Source organism: Populus alba, chromosome 2 (assembly GCF_005239225.2).
Source record: "Populus alba chromosome 2, ASM523922v2, whole genome shotgun sequence".
Classification (NCBI taxonomy): Eukaryota; Viridiplantae; Streptophyta; class Magnoliopsida; order Malpighiales; family Salicaceae; genus Populus; species Populus alba.
Window position 1 is genome coordinate 1599218 of NC_133285.1, and position 19918 is coordinate 1619135.

The 19918-nt window shown below is 31.7% G+C and overlaps 2 protein-coding genes across 2 annotated transcripts; one reads left to right on the forward strand and one right to left on the reverse strand.

The window, feature by feature from the left end:
* Positions 1-8067: 8067 nt before the first annotated feature.
* LOC118052701 (uncharacterized) lies at positions 8068-10780 on the reverse strand. Its single transcript, XM_035063710.2, has 5 exons — positions 10446-10780; positions 10243-10354; positions 9473-9537; positions 8815-9384; positions 8068-8456 (listed from the first exon to the last, which is right to left on the reverse strand). Exons 1-5 carry the CDS (start codon positions 10650-10652, stop codon positions 8343-8345), a joined length of 1068 nt encoding a protein of 355 aa, XP_034919601.1. The 5' UTR covers positions 10653-10780; the 3' UTR covers positions 8068-8342.
* Positions 10781-12726: 1946 nt separating this feature from the next.
* On the forward strand, positions 12727-16394 carry LOC118052702 (uncharacterized). Its single transcript, XM_035063711.2, has 6 exons — positions 12727-13332; positions 14027-14226; positions 14962-15102; positions 15292-15372; positions 15922-16046; positions 16127-16394. Exons 1-6 carry the CDS (start codon positions 13110-13112, stop codon positions 16173-16175), a joined length of 819 nt encoding a protein of 272 aa, XP_034919602.1. The 5' UTR covers positions 12727-13109; the 3' UTR covers positions 16176-16394.
* Positions 16395-19918: the final 3524 nt, after the last annotated feature.

Consider the following 19918-nt stretch of genomic DNA (forward strand, 5'->3'; position numbering starts at 1 on the left):
TTATATTTTTTTTTTTTTGTGATTATTAATTTAAATTTTATAAATTTCAAGATTATGGAGATTTGATTATTTACTTTAAAATTTATGAAATTAATTGAAGTGTGGGTAAGCTAACACAAACATTTATGTTAATAAAAAACTAATTTTTTTTTTTTAAATTTATCAATTCACTGCATCAAAGTCATTTACCCGACTGGTTACTAGATCAAGCTTGGTGGAAGAGAATAGCACAGTGATTCATGCCATTGACATCTACTAGCATTGGTTAGAAACAAAAGAATTAGGAAAACAAAATGACCAATCAAGACTATGTTTGAAAGTATAACAACAATTATTTTTTAAAGTGTTTTTCACTTGAAAATATATTAAAATAATATTTTGTTTATCCTTATAAAAATTATTTTCGATATCAATATATTGAAACAATAAAAAATATAAAAAATAATTTTAAACAAAAAATACTTTTAAATTTTTGAAAACACTTTTTAGAACGTAAGCCCAAACAACATTTAATTCTTGAGCTCATGATAATAATAATACCCCATGAATATTACTTCACTAATTATCTTCAAAACCTTTGATATAAGAACTCATTAATTCAAACCTTATCAAGATTTAAAAAATCATAATTTTTAAAAATAACATGGTTTCAAAGATTTTATTTATAAAACAAAATCTTAAATTAACTCTAGTAAAATCATCCAATAAATGGACTATCATAAGATGCTATAGCTATTCTAACAACAAAGAGAACAAAATTCATATAAATTGGATAATTAGCGCACACACACAAAAAAATAAAATGGTGAATTGACATGAGAGCAAATATTTGTGGCAAAATAATATAGTTTGACCATGTTACACTTCTGAAGTATGAAATGGTCAAACCGCGCTATTTTTGTCTCAACCGGTTGAATGATCAGTGGGTTGACTGGTTCTAAAAACAACAAGGAAAATCTTAACACTGTTGAGACTAGGGGACTCAACAAGATTTTTAATATTTAAAGATACAATGGTTCGTATAACAATACAATGACTACTATATGGAAAACGATCTCTATAAACTCATGTAGAAATTTAAATGCGATTTAATGACTGGATCAAAAGTTATGACTAGTTTGAGTTGTTATTTTGGTTTGGAGTGACTAGATATCCTCCTAAGTCTCGACTTGTCTTTCTGATTTATAAATACATATATCAGACCATTCATAAAATCAGTTTGGGATAGATCCTCATTTAATTATGACAAACTCACATATGACTGTTCAAAATTATTCACTATTGTATGAAATATAACCTTTTAAGATTTTAATTAGAATTTATTTTTGAGTTTACAGATTAGATAAAAATTTATATCTTGACTCATAAAACATATTTGGAAGGAAAAAATTCATAAAATTATTATTGTTTAAAATGAAATATTAAAGTTTGATCATGTTGTTATTTAAAAACACAACATAGTATTTCCTAAGTTTTTTAAAATGATGGTATTCTCACAATTTTTTATGTTTATTATTCTATTTTTGTTTTTAAATCCACGAAATTTAGCAATTGAATAATTCCTCGATGCTAGGAGTGATGCGACTCTCCAATAGTGACGCGTGTTCAAATGCTGACCAGCTTTAGCTTATCCGGGGCAGAATAAGCTGATTGGAGACAAGATGACACGAACAATGGCCGTTAAAGTAACGATGATTGCAATCGTAAGTAATAATTACAGTGGATTGGAAAACGGAAATCTAACCTTGGAGGTACATTTCGTCTCGTTCACAATCTTGCCTTGTAATGTTGATATCGGAGGTGCTTGGAACTCATGTTTTTGTTTTTAAAATATTTTTTATTTGAAAAAAATATTAAATATATAATTTTTTAATATATTAGTATTAAATATAAAAAATATTTTAATATATTTTTAAATAAAAAATATTTTTAAAAAATAGCACGCAAACCCCAATTCCAATTACCTCATTCTTCCACGTTGTTTAATTAATGGTTCTGGGAAAATATCTCAATCTAAGTTTTATGTATATTACTTTAAAATCTCCAGTACATCCTAGTAAGGCAATTATAATTCTACCCCCCTTAATGTTTTACTTTTTTTTAATAAAAAAAAATTCCTTCAAAATTAATTATTAAATAAGTCAAATCTCTATAAAGTATACCATGCAAACTTATTAATTAGTCAATATATCATTTAATTTAAGATACCACTTAAACTTTAAATCTAAACTAAGACCGAACATAAATATTATTTCATCAAGATTATTAATTTATTAATGTTATACTGTATTTCAATAATGATTTGACACGAATGCCCACGGTTCTACTCCAAGTTAATTTTGGGTTTTGAAGTGATTGAGTGCATTTATGTAAAAATCAGTATGGAAATTGGTTAAACCGCAAGCTTTTCAAGCCCTAATTAGTAGTCTAAAGGCAAGCCATGTTCATGTAGCCAAGCCACGCTCTGGGTAGACCACAGATAATTAAAAAAACAATATATGATAGAATTCTAATTAGTTAATTAAAACTCTATTCCTGTAGTTTAACAAATTCAATTAATTAGTCTTGTGGTTTTAAAAAATCATTATTCAATATCTATTTCTAAATTTGTTAATAACTTATATTTTTCGTGGATTCCTTTTTTTTTTAATTTAGAGAAGAAGAGATAGGAAAATTAAACAAGAAAGAATGTATTTTTTAAATAAAAACTTGTTAAAATATTTTTTATACCGCAAGAACTAATTAATTAGTTCTGATAAACAACAAAGCTAAGCTACAATTAACTTAATTATAGTAAAAAGAAATAGAAAGCAAATAATACTAGTGTTATCATACGAATAGCACCAAAAGAAGACAGAAAATTCCGAGAAAAAAAAAGCTTCAATTAATTGAAATGTCCATGGTACGGAGCCTTCTCTCAAGATTCTGGGATCGCTAGCCAATGCTTTATCAAACCATGGAATATTCAAGGTAAACAAATGATGACCACAAATGCAGCACTGGCAACTGCAAATTAGCCAAAACAATAACAGTCCTCGAGAGAGTTAAAAAATGAGAAAATGTTGGTTAGTTTAAGATGTTTTCTGCTTCTTTGTGTTTTTCCTAGTGATTAAGAAGTCATCTTCGGAGATGAAATCTCCGGCCTTGCGTTTCTTAGGCTGTCTAGATGCAACTGTGGAGTCTGTTGTCTTCGTTTTGGTTGAAGATACAGCAGATGATGGTGTCTTTTTTGTAACAGTTGCAGACTGAATTTTCTTAGTGACACTAGCTGCTTTCACTGGCGAAGTGAGCTTACTGTTTTTCTGTTTCTTCTCATAAACTTTCTTGGCCACTTCCATAGAGAGCAAACCAGATTCCATCAACCTGCAATTACAGTCAGATGCAGCAATGTTTAAAAATGCACCCTAATACACGCAAAATATAAGTATCAAGATCATAAAGCAGACAATAGTTCTGAAGGGATGAACATCACCATTGCACTCCCAATTGCCCGCATGGATTGGATTGCTAAAATCAGCTAAAATCAATCAGATCAAGTCAAACTACATGACATGATCTGTTTACTTGTTTTTGATTGGCCTAAAAACTAACAAGATGGGCGATCTTTAGAAAGATAGTCAAATTTCAAATCCAAAAAGTAGAGTCAACATTCACAACACAGTCTCATCTGATCACTCATAAACCAGTATCACACCTTTTCACTTTATTGAAAGTCTAAACTGTTGAATGTTTTTAGGAGGCCGCGCTGCAATACATTATAGAAGAAAAGGGGTTGTGATTAGGCAGATAATTAAACTGCTCATCTGCTACACTATAAAAATAAACATACCCAAACTTTCAGTGGTGTAGCAGATGATGGAGCAGAGATAAAACCTGGGCGCGATGAACCCAAGAGCAAAGTCAACTTCTTTTCATAGAACTGAAATTAGTACCCAGTTCTTCAGTTCCAGTCTTCCAGATACCATGTATGATAAACAAACAAGAATAACATTTGAGACAAGGATACATGCATTCCTCCCATGACCGTTATGAGATGATCATGAACAGCTGTATTTCCCCTTTCTGAACCTACCACTATTTTTTAGAAAAAAGAAGCTGTGATTGCTTTTAGACAAACGTCATATTTTGTGTCAAATTCAAGGGAATTCGTTTTAAAAAAATGGCTCAAACGCCCAACATGAAAATAGTACATGGTGACCTTTATTAAAGAAACCTGGATATGATGATGCCATGTCCTAGAAATAATCTGTGAATTTATGCCAATAAAACTACAATTCAGGGAGCAAACCCTTTTACTATAATCTAATATAAACAACTACAAGAAATAAGACAGTGATGTTGTTTGAATACATTATCAAAGAAATCTTTGTGTTACTGTTGGCAAAAGCAACAGATTCTGCACAATTCATCATATGGTTACATTGCAGGCACCATAAGTAGTCCACAATCTTCTCATATGGCCTACACATCCTCAACAATAACCAAACATCAAATGAGATGCTGAATAGGGAATTAGACCCATTAATACTTGTTGGGTACATTAAAAATAGGAAAAATGTAAACCAAAAATAAGGTGACTAAATATGTAAACACTTGTGCAGTATATTTATGCTTCCAAGCAGACATTTACGACATTTCTATTTTGCATCAAGATCCATTTAGCTGATTTTATGCACCGATGCTCTGCATCCTTCTATGCCATGGCAAGCCTTTTGCAAACTCTTGTTTACAACCTTGCACTGTACAATTCCTATGTAAAATGTGAAACATGTGTGCCGGGCCGAAAAATCATGCAAACAAGAGTTCGCAAAAGGAAAAAACCTAACAGGTCTTTTTGAAGATGGGTTTATGATCATCATCTTCATCGCTATTGGCTTCTTCTTTCTTCACTTTAGCTACTGGTTTAGAGCTAGAACCAGAAGAACCCTTGCCCTTTCCTTTAATGGGTTCATCAAAATCGTCATCTTGGGGCTCTTCTTTCTTAACTTTGGTAACTTTAGACCAATTTTTTGTAGCTAAAGAACCAGCATTTGTTGGGTTCTTTTTCCGGGCTTGGCGTATGGCACTCAAGCTCTTCTCTTCCTCTTTTCCTTCTCTTCCTTGTTCTTTCTTTACTACCTCTTCTTTCTTCACGGTTTTTGCATCCTCTGATGGCATCTTTTGAGAGAAAACCTGGAGAAGATACAGAGACAGCTTCTATGGAGGTTGAGAGTTCTGTAAAATCCTTGTGTTCTGGGAATTCAGGACTTGGGTGAGGGGAAAGAGCTGTTTCAGGGGTAGCCTACGCGATGTCGTATTGATTACTAGTAGCAGTTACGGATCTTGATGCGACGGCGTCGTTCCCTTTAATCTTTTGATATTCAAGTTTCAATATAGGAAATACTAGATAATCGGCCCATATTATTCCGAGCGTAGATAATTTATTAAAAAAATGTTAAAAAAGGAGTCCAGCGTTGCTGATTTTTTTATTGATTTTTTTTTCTCTTAATTATATGGGTTAATCTAATATGTAAAATATAATTTGATAAAAAAATACTTTAGATAATATCTTTTTAAAAAATGATTTTGAAACAACAATATCTTAAATTGATTTAAGTCATCTTGAATTAATTTTTTAAATTTATAATATTGGTTATAATATTATGATAGCCCCATAAAAACAAATTATAAATCTAATTTTTAATTAATCTAATGTTTCAATATAAATTTTTAAAAAATAATATAAAAAACTCAAGTTAATTAGGGTTGAAATTACCAAACTTGTTATTTGGGTCATAAAACTATAATAACTTTACATAAAGTAAATTAAAATAAATTATAAAATTCAATTCTAATTAACTCAATGTTGAAATATGAAATTGAAAAACAAATAATTAAAAAAGATAAAAAATAATCATAGTCAACTCGAGTTAACTCACAAAACTTGTAATCCAAATCATGAGATCAAGATAATCTAATAAAAAATAAAACAAAAAAAACCTAATTAACTCGAGTACTCATGATTAAGATCATGAAGCTTGAAATAACCTTTTAAAAATCAAATTAAAACAAATTATAAATTTAATCCCTAACAAACTAAATATTAAAGTATAAATTTTTTAAAAAATACTATTAAAATAAAAAGTGCTCTATAGGTTGATGTAAATAAAAATATCATATCTTTTATTGTTTTGTTAATTTTAGTATAAATTTTTATTTTATTTTATTTTTTTGTTTTAGTAGGTAGAGTTTGTTCTTGCTTTAGAGCATATGTCTCCCCATGTACTTGTATATTTATAAAGAAAAAATTCCAATTTTTTAGATGAAAAATATTAATTTTAAATAAAAATTTTAATTTTATTTACTTTAATTTTTTTTAAAATTAGAATATCCATTTTTTTTTTTTATCATTTTGAGATAGTTTTTGGTTTTTATTTTGATACGTAAAAGACAAAAACAATTGAATAAAAATAACATATTTTATGTACCTTTTTTTTTGAAAATATAAAAAAATCATTTTAAATTATCTCAAAATATATTTATATCTCTTTAATTAAATATATTTATATTTTATTTTATACCTGTGATTTTTATCCTCAAACATTAACCACTACTATCCTTTAAAAAATTAGCTCCGTCTTTGCATCACACGTGGACCTCAGTGTATCCTTTTTCCGGAGATTCATGGAAGGCTTGTCTTTCAAATTTTTATTGCGTTCGTTGAAGTTACCAACTTAAAAATTATTTAGGTTAGGATTGATTTTTTATTTTAAAATTGTTTTTAAAAAATTTAAATATTTATATTTTTTTTATTTGAAATTAATATTTTTTATGTTTTTAAATTATTTTGATGTATTGATGTTAAAAATAATTTTTAAAAATAAAAAAAAATATTATTTTAATGTATTTTCAAACGAAAAACACTTTTAAAAACAACCGTTACTACAATTACAAACATACAATTAATAGCTGAAGTGAAAATTATTTTTAATTTTTTTATTTAGAAATATATCAAAGTATATATTTTTTAATTTTTAAGATTAATATATCAAAAAATACAAAATTTTAAAAAAATTAAAATTAAAAAAATTCAATAATTTTAAAAAACACAATTAGATGGTAATGACAAAGAAGTCCTGTTGGAATATATTCCTTCTCTTTCCTTATTTCTCTACCTATATATTCAAGTGATAAAAGTTACTAAAGTGCTGTTTTCGTATCAATACCAGCTAAGTGGGCATGAATCCAAAAGATATATAGTCGGTTGAGGATCGAATCGAAACCCCAGAATTTATGCTAAAGCAAACACTCAAAACCCTCCATCCTCCTATATAATTATAACCCATTTCACAAGAGAAGTAACCTCGAGAAATATAGGGCTAGAGACGCTACTTCCGAGAGAAAAAGAGAGAGAGAGATGGCTTGGCTGTTGAAACATACACGGGGGCCTGCATGGAAGCAAGAGTGGACACGGCGTACTCTAGCCTCCATGTCTCTACCTCCTTTCCCCTTAGTTGCTATTTTATTTATAATTATTCTCCTCCTGTCTGTATCATCATTTATGAGCTACAAGAACCAGATGCAGCACACACTGATCAACTTGAAGTTGTTACTCTTGTTCTTGCCTGTGCTCTTGATATTTCTGGCTATGTTTGCGTCCAAGGTTGAGATCTTCATGTTTCCCAACACAAAAGCACAGTATGGCTCGGCGGATAATAGGAGTTGGAACTTGCCTTGGGGATTGGCGGTGTTGGTGGTGGTGCTTCTGGTGATGGTAAATTACAGGTCTTCTTTTCAGTCCATGTGGTCTCCAATTGTATGGAGGTCCGTTTAGTCGTCAGCTATGTGCATCATCTTTGAATATGTTGAAATCTTCTATGGTTTTACCACTGTACTTGTAAAATTCTAGTGAAAACTTAGTTTGTTTTGTCATTTTATAGATATCTGGCAAAACAGATTTTTCAGTTTTAGATATAATATATTCACTTCAGCAGATAACAAAATGGTAGAATCCTGTTTCAGAGTTCCAGTACAGGATAATGTCCCAGCAAGAAACAAGAGAGAGAGAGAGAGAGAGAGAGAGAGTCATTGCGGAGCCACACTAGGTATTTGTTGTAATTGAAGACATTACAAATGCCAACTAAATCCAGCACTGCAACCTAAGCTAACTTACACTGCACAATAAGGTCGAAGAAAAGAATGGCTTCCCAAAGGTCTGGCAACAACTTAACTTACATCGGATCGACTGTAATACAGAAAAGAAAATTATACAGAGCCAAACATCAGAGCTGAATGAAAAACTGCATGGAGAAGCTGCAACTTTGTTAAGCTGAAAGGTTAAAGAATGGTGTGAAAGGTGTCATTTAGACAGGAGTAGATGGGACCTTCACTTTAGGAATTTTGAAGGAAGAAGAGAATAATCTTGGAGCTTCAAAAACAGAAACATCCATCCTTTTCTTCTTCAAGCTTCTGCTACTCTGAAATCAAAAACGGTTTGAAGTACAATTAGCTTACAGGATCAAGACAAAATGTGTAGTATTTTGAGGTTCGAATGGTTATGCTGTGGATAAATCACAAAGAATGATGTAGATTAACATGCAACTTTTGACTATCTATTTAAGAGCCTCAAGGGACTACATGACAACATGAATGAACAAGAAGCAAATCTGATATTCGGGCATTTTTAAGTGATGAATGATGTGGTAATCAGATAGTTTCACCTGTAATGAATGATGCGGTAATTAGATAGTTTCTTCAAATGATGTACATACCAAGTCAGTCATCATCTCATACCGAAATCTAACTACAGATAATGCATTATTAATTCTTTAATACCTTTTCAGCATCCTTGGAAGGAACAGCGTATTGCAATACTTTCCTGTCAACAAGCTTACAATCTCTGCCACAGCTTTTGACTCCCAAAGTGAAAGTTCTAACTGGTGCACTGCAAGGTTTCACTACAGGTGTAATTTGGGCAGTTCTTAACTTTCTTAACAATTCCAGCTCCCGGGAGAGTTTATGAGTTTCTTCCTTCCATTTCTTTGTGTCAGCTTCCATCTTGGCCACCTTAGTATTCAATCTTTGAATAATTTCATCCTTCTCATCATTTGAGGATTGGAGCAACTCTGCAGTGGCAAGAACTTCTGCTATCTTCTCATTCGCCTTCTCAACTTCAGCTTCTTTAATCCTTAATTTATTGGTGAGATTGCTTTCTAGAATATCATATTGATTACTCACAAAGTTTTTCCCTTTCAGGAGAGCAGATACTTCAGAATTCTTTTCAAAAACAAGCTTCTCGTTTTCAAGCTTTAGCCTTTCTATTTCAGCTTCCAGCTTTTTAGCTTCGCCAGACTTTAAATCACTATGCCCGGGACCCTTTCCAATGGCAGTTTCTTCAGAATTTTCCTATTTATATATCAAGCAGAGAATTAAAAATCTTACTATGGTATTTAAGGAAAAGTCCCTAAGAACCAAAATATGAAATGGAACATACTTTTAGGCTCTGAGAGAGGTAGCCAAACAATGCTCGGAAATCTGCCAATTCATCTTCTGTTTGCTCTGCAATCACAAACACCAATCAAATAAAGCAGACTTGAAACATGTAGAGTCATTACAAAGCCCTCCACGAACAAGTGCATTCCCAGCAACATAATCTATGTGAAACTCACCACATATCAACACCCAAGTAAAGACTAATAAATCTGAATCAAGATAGTCATACAGGAAAGTTGGAAATTCAGAAAACTTTTAAAAAACCACTTGTAGTCAAAGGAGTATCACTCCTATACCAACAAGATATCTTAAGTACAACAGTGTCTTACTATATTCTATTACCCCTTCTGTTCATGCCATCATTAAAATCATAAAAAGCATCCCCTTCTTATTACAACATGGAAAAAAGATTGAATGATTTAGCCCCAACTTGCTTCATCTCACATTCAAAAATCTTGCAACAGATTCTAAAATTCTCAATTTTTTTCCCATTATGTTTCTATAATTCAAACAAAAAATGCATAAAAACACTTGAAAAAAAAACAATCACCTAATTTCAGAATGCATTCCATATACTTTATTGAAGACATATATATATATATATATATATATATATAAAGACAATCTTTAATCATTCAGCCTCTATTAGTATTATATTGAAATCAGAACTTGCAGCAGATACTTAAATCCTCACAAGATTCCCATTATTTTCATATTAATGATGTACAAACCAAGATAAGAATGCATAAAACCCTTTAAAAAGTCACTGACCTAATTTCAATTCGTGAAGAGAAACCTCTCTCTGCTTCAATCCCAGCATCAAATTACCTTTAGCAGCCTCAAGCAAACACGCCATGTCTTTCTCCACCAAACCCCCCTTAATCTACGCAGGACATCACAAAATCCTCAAACTTTCAAAACCCTAATTTTAAAATCCAAAAAGAACCAAACTTTACACAAAAAAATAAACTTGCCTGCAAAATATGATCATCATAGAGACGAATATCAGAAACCCATCTCTCATGTTGCGTTTTTATGCGATCTTCAAGGATTTTCCTCTCTTTTAAAAGAGTTTCGAGCTGTTCTTGTTGGTTCTTTAGTAATTTTACCAGCCCGCCAAACACTTTATCCCATTTTTCACGATCTGAAGTTACCACTTGAGTGCGCTTTGAAGTACCCATTTTTGAATCGAATTGTTATATAAGAAGAAAGAAGGAGAAGAGAGAAAGATTTTTTTTTGAATTGAAAGAGAGTGATTGAGATTTTAGGGCTTTCACTGTTTCAGAGCGGATTCGACCGTTGTAAATTCAAACGAGGGTTTCCTAATGCAGTATCTGTCCGTAGTTAAAAGGATAAGGAAATTGGGCTTTTGCTAGCTATGGTGATTTTGCGCTTATTGGGCCTGAACTGTCTCTGCTTTTTCAATTAAAAAACCATTGATGTAATTGGGTTTTCTATCCCTTTTTGACTAATGTGATGGATCTAATTGGGCTATCCCCATCGGCCAGCACCCTTTTTTTTTTACCGAAAAAGGGGAGTGCCAATTTAATGCAATTGCAATTTTTTTTAGAATTTTTTTTTTCAGATTTTCGACTTCATCTAATCTATAAATGTATTTGCAACAGTTATTTTATTGCATTAATGAAGAAATACTCCTATCATTTTAGATCTACTCAGGACAATGCTAAATTCATTGGAGATATTCTAAGGAATTGATGGGAATAATGTAGTTCATAATGTTCACTTGAGAAAAATCCCTGACAAATTTTTCACTTGTGCATTTTGGAATGAATGACACTATTCCAAAAGAAGATGGGCTTCATCAGGGGGCTCCATCTTCAATTTGACATGGTGTCATGCGAGTAGAGAAAATCGGGGTGTTAGTTTTCACTTCTTGCTTCAAAATAAAATAAAATTGATATAATTTCCAATTGAAGTCTCTAAGACAAAGGAGATTATGCCAATTATTATCCTTTCTCAAGGGAAGGATAAAACTTTGGAAGGACAAGTTAACGAATGCTTCCCGGCCATCACCGAACAAGATACACTTCCAACTAGACCATCACCGGATCTTACAAGATTTCCACGCAAGCCAACATTTTTTACCTTCCATACCAATTTAACATGCCATGTTCTTTTCATTAGTTAATGTTTACGGAGGTAGTGTAGGTTTCTTCGAGCAGATCATCGTCACTTCCTAGGCCTGCTTGGCTGCTTCTTTCCTTTATGTATGTTTGTATCATCTTAATGTTACTCTATTTAGGATCCCTTTTCATCTGTTATATTACCAAGTTTTGCATTCTTTATGTTCCCTCTCGACTGGTATGGATGTGTTTTTGCTTTCATTATGCTTTATTTGATCGTTTTCCTTTATATTGTCCAAACTTTATTTATCAGACATACATAAATAATAATAATAATAAAATATTTCTTAAATATTTTAAAATATTGCATTTATAGTTTTGACTAAGATCTCATTTATCTCAAACCAATAAGGGTTATTTTTTGGATAGTGAATAGGTTATAGGATAATAAATAGGTTTTGAACTTAACCTAAAATTATACATTGATATTGTATAGATATATTTATAAAATATTTAAATATTTTTAAATAATATAATAAATACATATTTTAATATTAACATAAAACACACGCATTCAGACACACATATACATGTGTGTGTATTATTCTTTTTATTAAATAAAATTAATAATTAGATAATAAATACTTGAAACTCAATAAATAATTATAGAAATTCTTTATTTAATTATTTAGATAGAATATAAATATTTTAAAAAAATTCAATATAAGAATTTTACTGAATACTTCCAAAAAAACCAGATAGGCCACCTAACTCACCTTAATTGTGATACCTTACCAAAAAAAAAAAAATCTCAACGCGCGCACATTCTTCATTACTCTATGGTCAATTAGATCAATCCTTAATTCCACCTGCTCTTTTTAAATAAAGATATTACCCCACACGTACCATCCACATGCTTAATTGGTTTAATGTTTGTTATGCTAATCCGTAATCCAACCTTATTTTTAAATAAAAATATTATGAAATTGTCAGATTAATTTTTTCAGAAAATCATCTGATGCATTCATATGATTTATTTTATAAACCAATCCGATACGGCAGACCAATCACCACCTGGAAAATGCCATTTTCTCAGTGCACCCGAAAAACCAGCTCCATTAACAAGCCACGTACAAAAAGGAGGCCATCCACCGTGACCACATAAATTCAAAGTGGGCTTGCCACCATAATCATCCATTATAATGGTTGTTGAGCAGCCTATCCCATTACCGCAGCAAAAATACAAAGTAGCAGCCCAATGTCCACCTTCTTCTTCTTCTTCTTACCAAACTCTCCTCATCTCCACGTGTTCTAACATAACTCGCATTGATCAGCAGATTCAGTACTCCTTGCTCCTGTTTCTGTCCCTTCCCACAGCTGATCTTGATCACATCCCTCTCCCGTGTACCTCTTCCGTAGACATCAACAATCCACGGATCTAGCATTTATTACTACATCAACAACAAAGCTACTTAATTATACGTAACTGATACGCCGCGTCAAAAACTCAAAATTAGGAGAGCGGATAGAGAGAGAGAGAGAGAGAGGAATAAAATGAAGGCAACGAAGAGGCCAGTCCAGGCAGTGTCGACATGGGTAAGGAGGCAACCACCGAAGATCAAGGTGTTCTTAGCAGTGATTTCAGGGTTGGCGGCGTTGGTTTTTCTCAGAATGGTTGTTCATGATCATGACAACCTCTTTGTTGCTGCTGAGGCTGTTCATTCTATTGGAATCTCTGTTCTTATTTACAAGCTCATGAAGGAGAAGACTTGTACTGGTAATGGATATGATGCCTCTCTCTCTCTTTCTTTTATGATTATCTCAAATTTATTTATTTTTTTCTGCTGATTCAATTTTCCAAGCAATTGCTTGTGAAATGCAATTGGGTTTTTGTTTGTGATGTTAAAGGGCGTGAGTTTAGTCATTTCAGTTCTATTTGTGATTGTAAAGTGTAAAAGGTTTGGTTTTTTGAGATTACTTTTATTGAAGAGGACCATCGAGCCTTTTGCAGGTTATTTCAAGCTGAAAAGCTTAGACCATAAAAAATAATCCAAAGATTTTTGGATGATGTTAGGGTTTTGGTGCAATAGTTACGGGGTTTACGTCAATCTTGCATAATGGTTTTACCAGGGTTTCTTTTTGTTTTCTGTATATGGTGTCTAATCTTTTCATACGGGGAAATCTGTTGGTGTCAAGAATTTGTGTTGAGGGGTGAGGGTCTAATGTGCTAATTGAGGATAAGCAGTTTTTATTGAAGAAAGCAAGATCAAATTTCTTTGTATAATGTATAGATAATTGCTCGGTAGATGCTACTATCTGTCTCGTGTGTGCAATAGTTTTCAATATCGATCATGTAACTCATTGCGATTAAGCGCATGTTCTACTTTCTGTCTCTGTGTTTCGTACCAACTCAACTCTGGTATTATTGTTTTGTCTCTATTTTGGACTTTTCTAATTTTAGAACTTTGCAGGACTTTCACTGAAATCACAGGACCTCACAGCTATATTTTTAGCTGCCAGGCTCTATTGCAGTTTTGTCATGGAGTATGACATACACACTCTACTTGATTCTGCTACCTTGCTGACAACCCTTTGGGTAATCTATATGATCCGCTTCAACTTGAGGTCCAGTTACATGGAAGACAAAGATAACTTTGCAATTTACTATTTGGTGAGTCTTGTGCATTTGTTGAACTGAAATAATCCACAGATAGAATTTTCTTTTCTTTTTTTGGAATTTCGGTGTTAGGAACTTAGGATTAGGGAGTGGGTATGTTTTTAGTATGTAACTTAAACTGCAAGTGTTAAGTATTAGGGAGTGGGTATGTTCTTAGATATTCATTCAGTTAGCTAATCCTTTTAGTTAAGTATTCCTGATTTTACTCTTCCCTCAACAAGATTATCAGTTACTTTGGCTTAAGTTTTAAATGATTTTAACCAAAAACCATTCTAATAGGAGACCTAATAGTTTGCCTATTTTTAGCACTTAAGTTAAACTGCAATTTTTTCCCAGGTCTTTAAACAGCTAGCTTGTCCTGTACATCTAAACATCCCTGATTATACCATGCCATCCTGCAAGATTTTATCAGTTACTCTGTATGCAGTGCTTAAGCGAGTTTAAAGAAAACCATTGTGATGTGCGCCTATTGAATTGGTGGGCCGGCACGCAATGTGCATTCTTGGTTTAATGTTGGTGTTGCCATCAATTTGCAAGATTTGTACTTAGCTTATGATGTTTTAAACCCACAAAGAAAGGAATAAACAAATTTCTTATGATGTAGTAGCTCTTTTCTTTCTTTTAATCAGGCTTATAATATAGTTTGATCATGATTTTTTTAGTCCCAATTTGCTCTTTATTGTTTTTTCCCCCTGGAAGTAACACGTGTCTTTTCTTCTTCTCAAACAGGTGATACCATGTGCTTTACTAGCTTTGATTATTCATCCAACAACACATCATAACATATTCAACAGGATTTCCTGGGCCTTTTGTGTTTACCTTGAATCCATCTCAGTGTTGCCTCAGCTGCGAGTGATGCAGAACACAAAGGTATGGCTGAGAATAAAATGTGCACGCTCATTAACTTTCTTTAATGGATCATACTTTTTGCAAATATGGGACTGATGGTTGTGCAGATTTTCGTCTTAGTCAATGCCCAGATGGTATTGGTATTTTTTTTATTGTGGAGATGACCTTCACATGACTATTCTTGGTCATCTTTCTTTTGTCTGATTTCAGATTGTTGAACCATTCACAGCACATTACGTATTTGCACTTGGAGTTGCCAGGTTTTTGAGCTGTGCACATTGGGTCCTCCAGGTTTGATGATGCATCTTAAAACTCCTTTAAGATTTTGGGATATAACTTCTGTTATTGCAAAATTGCTGTTAGGCATTCATTGTCACAGCGTGCTTGTCGAACACTAGGCTGAAGATTTGAATGCACAGAGCACAGTGATGTTTGTCCACGAAATTGATCAGAACAATACTATAATTGCTGCAAGTAGAACTTATTTTCCTCACGTATCTAAGTTCTATTATGCTTGGAAGAGATGTTACAACTATCTTTTTTGTATGAAACCATCCTCTTGCAGTCTTTACGTACAAATACACATCAATTTTCTGCTTGACCACCCCTGCCCCTGTGGACTCACATGAAGCATTCACACATATGCATCGCATTTGTGCACCCATATGTATATATGGCTATCCTATTGTCCATTTTTGGTTCACTGTAAAACTCTACGCTACTCTGCTGGTGCTAGTACTTGTGCTCGACCACAAATCAGAAGGCATAAAGTGACAATGCGAGCATGAATCATTTAAGTAGCCACTCTTATCTGAGGATACATTTTATCTCTATATGCAGGTATTGGACACTCGAGGACGCCTATTGACGGCACTGGGCTATGGACTGTGGCCTTCTATGGTCCTGCTTTCAGAAATCGTGCAGACTTTCATTCTTGCTGATTTTTGCTATTACTATGTCAAGAGGTAGGGTTATGGGCAACGAGCCTTCTTTCAGAAAACACTTGACATAACGTGCGCTCTAACATATGTTTGGTTATTTGCAGTGTTCTTGGTGGACAACTTGTTCTACGGCTCCCCTCAGGAGTGGTGTAAGCTAGTGTGCCCCGCAAGATCTGCCAAGCGCCTGCGCTGATAACTACCACGATACAAAGCAGCTTTGGTTGCGTTTGGGCCATCCAGACAGTGTGCTCACGCATGTTCTCTTTTGCAGGCATTAGAGTTATTGTCGTAAGTGGGACTGTAAAGTTGGGTCACGTTGCATGTTGGTATTTTGGTAACTTAATAATTAAATAGAAAAAATATTACTGGACATATCTAAATTAACCCGAGATAATCAGGCCAATCTTATATTCCAGCTGTCTTAGTGTTTTAATAAAAAAAAAAATCTTGAAATTTTTCTAGGATAAGAATTTTTGGTCTGGCCTCCAGCATAATGCAGAAAGAACAAGCTCTTATCTAAGAATATTAACAACATTGAAACAATAAAGAATTTAATAGAGCCAACGCATTGTAAATTCCACCTCGTGAAAGCCACGTCCAGGTAATAGATTCGAAACCCCATAGCCCCATCCAAACACTAAACTTCAAATATGAAGGGCTAGAAAAGGTTTACTGGTGCAGGGAACTAATAATATGAAATAAAGCAAATTGAATATAAAAGGACACATTTCTGGCGCCAACTCTTTTTTTTTTTTTTTTTAAAAAAATAAAAATAAAAACAGTTCATGTAAATTTAGCGTTGTACACTCTAAAACTTAAATGAACAATGTTTTATCAGATCATCGTTCATCGTTGCCTTTTGCAATGGCATTTACAACAGGGAATAAAAGCATAAAACAAGTCAAGTTTGGCACGTGGCTGAGACCATGTACAAATCCCTCTAAAGAAAGTGTTTAATATTGAAATAAATAAAGAATTGGTTTAGAATCCTAAAAATATTATCTTTATAGTGTTTATTTATTTTACATAACAACATCTTTAGAATATAATTAAGCATTCTAAACATGCAAAAGAATAAGAAGATAAGATGAAGGAAAGAAAACATGTTTTATATATAAATGTTATGTGTGTAGTAACATGTTTATTATACTTAAAATATTATAATCAAACATTATATCTATTAATATTGTTAATGAAATAATTATATTTTAAGTTAAATTAAATAGTTGCAATTCAGTTCTATCCCAACAGTTATAAATATTAAAATTAATTATATAAAATAAAAATATTAATATAAAAAACAAATTAATCTCACCATATATTAAATTTCAAGTTTGTAAAATTATAAATATTTATATAATAACATTGAGAAACCTATCCACCATGACTTTCATTAAATTTATTATACAAGAAACTCACACCTATAAGTGCTTAAAAGGGAGTGATTCTTCTAAACATAAAAATTACAATAAATTATGAATTGAATTAAAATGACATAAAATTAAATTCAATTATTCATATGATTTGCCTACATACAGTTAATGTTAAATAGATACCAGTAAAATAACTGCATGGATAATCAGTGGGTATGGTGTGGTCCATGAACTAGTGTCCAAAAGGCTCCACTGGGCCTTCGGCTAATCTAGATATGGCTCAATGTTCATTAACCCACCAATGCTCTTACGTGGCACCCTATTATCTTTATTTCTTGTAGCTTTGACCGCTCTCTTTCATCATCGATTTTCTACAGCTTTTGCTTTGCGCCGTGGTCCAGCTCTACGTGTATTACAGATTATCAAGAAAAATAAAAATAAAATTCACTCTTACTTTCAATAAAAATTTCGGGTCACTTGATTAACTAGTCCAAAAGGGCAAAAAATAGAAAATTACTCTCAATAATATCCTCCATATTCGACAAAAGTAGCTAGCTAGCTACCAATCAAAAATTAAATTATTTGTAGGGTTTGGTAGTGGAATTAACTACCACATTGAGTGCTGCGGTTCAATTTATTTTTTGAAAAATTTTAATTTTTTTTTGTTAAAATTGAGTGCGGTTTGTACTTTCTGGATCGTTTTGATGTGCTGATATCAAAAATAATTTTTAAAAAATAAAAAAAAAATTATTAACATATTTTTCAGCACGAAAAATATTTAAAAACAATAGCTACCACACTCCTAACACCCTAAAACAGGGCGTGGCAGCAAAGGAATCCAAATGACGTCGTAGCATATGAATTCGGCGGCGCCGCAAATCTTCATCATGTCTATGCACCTAAATACTTTCTGACAGACCAATAGCCAGTTTCATAAAAAATATGGGTGGTGAGAATCCAGCTATACGTGTCTGATTCTGAAATGGCTTGGCAGGTGTCCAGAATGGCTATTTGGAATCCACGAAGCGTGTCCAGATTGGTGCTCGTATTAATCGCTTTATATCTTGTTCTTTTTTTACTGTGTTTGTATAATATTTTTTTAATTAAAAATATATTAAAATAATATTTTTAGATTTTTTTCTAATTTTTACCAACAACATATTAAAATTATATAAAATAATATTTAAAAATATTAATTTAATATTTTTTAAATTAAAAATAATTTGAAAAACATAAGAAACCGTGGTATGATTGCAATGATTTTTGTTTTTTTATACTCTTTAAATGTTTGATTTTAAAAAAAATATTAAATTGAAGTTTTGTTTTAGTGTTTTTTTAATTATTTAAACTATTAATATTAAAATAAAAAAAATTATTTAAATATATTTTTAAATGAAAAATATTTTTTCAAAAATATTATTTATCATTATACAAATATGTATTTAAAGCTCGTTTGTTTTTGGATTTTAAAAGTATTTTTAAATTTTTTATTTTAAATTATTTTTTAATATTTTCAAATCATTTTAATATATTAATATATATATATATATAATTATTTTAAATATTTTTTAAATAAAAAATATTTTAAAAAATAATCATTAAGTTATTCATGTAGTTTGAATGCTGGTGTGTCTGTATATAAAGGTATGTAAAAGATTCAGCACACTGCAATACTTGTGCACTTGCATAGACAAAGGAAATTTGACAGCTTGAAGTCCTTTGTCAACTTTATTTGGTTGACTTGGCGTCAAATTCCAGTCACACAACAAGGTTAATTAATAGCTAGTTTGGAGTCAAATTCAGTCAAACTTGTCCTTCCTGTGCTGTTAATCCGGGTTCGATCAATTTTTGCAAACCATTTCCTCCCTGATGTGAAGACTGGCTATTAAAGAAAATGAAAAGAATGTTGAAAACGTAATTAATTTAAAAAATTCAATTTTTATCTTTGCTAAAAATTAATTGTTTTAGTATATTTTATTATTTTGATGCACTGATTTTAAAAATAATTTTTTAAAATAAAAAAATATCATTTTAATGTATTTCAATATAAAAAATATTATAAAAAATAACTACAGCTACACTCCAAAATAAATAAAAAAAATTATAGCAAAAACATGTGCTAAACCCATTGGATGCTATCTAACATTAGAGTGAATAACTTTCTACTGTGCATTTGGAAGATTGCAAAAATATTCTTCTTTCATGACCGTAAAGTAAGTTTTATAATTAATTAATTGGGGATTGATGTACATCTACATACACTTACTTTAATTTGGATTAAATATAGATTAAATAGAGATGCCCTGAACCTTTATTTTTTTTAAAAAAAAAAAAAAAAAAAAACCTACAAAACAACCGCCCCAGAAAATCTAATATTATCTCCAAGCACTAACAAGTAACAAGGGACCATAGTATAATTAGTGCGGTAGATCAACCCTCGGTTTCGTAAACCAGCAGGATGTCCAGTCTTTACCTGCTCTCTGTTTTTTATTCTCAAATTCTAGCTATAAATACTGCCACGGC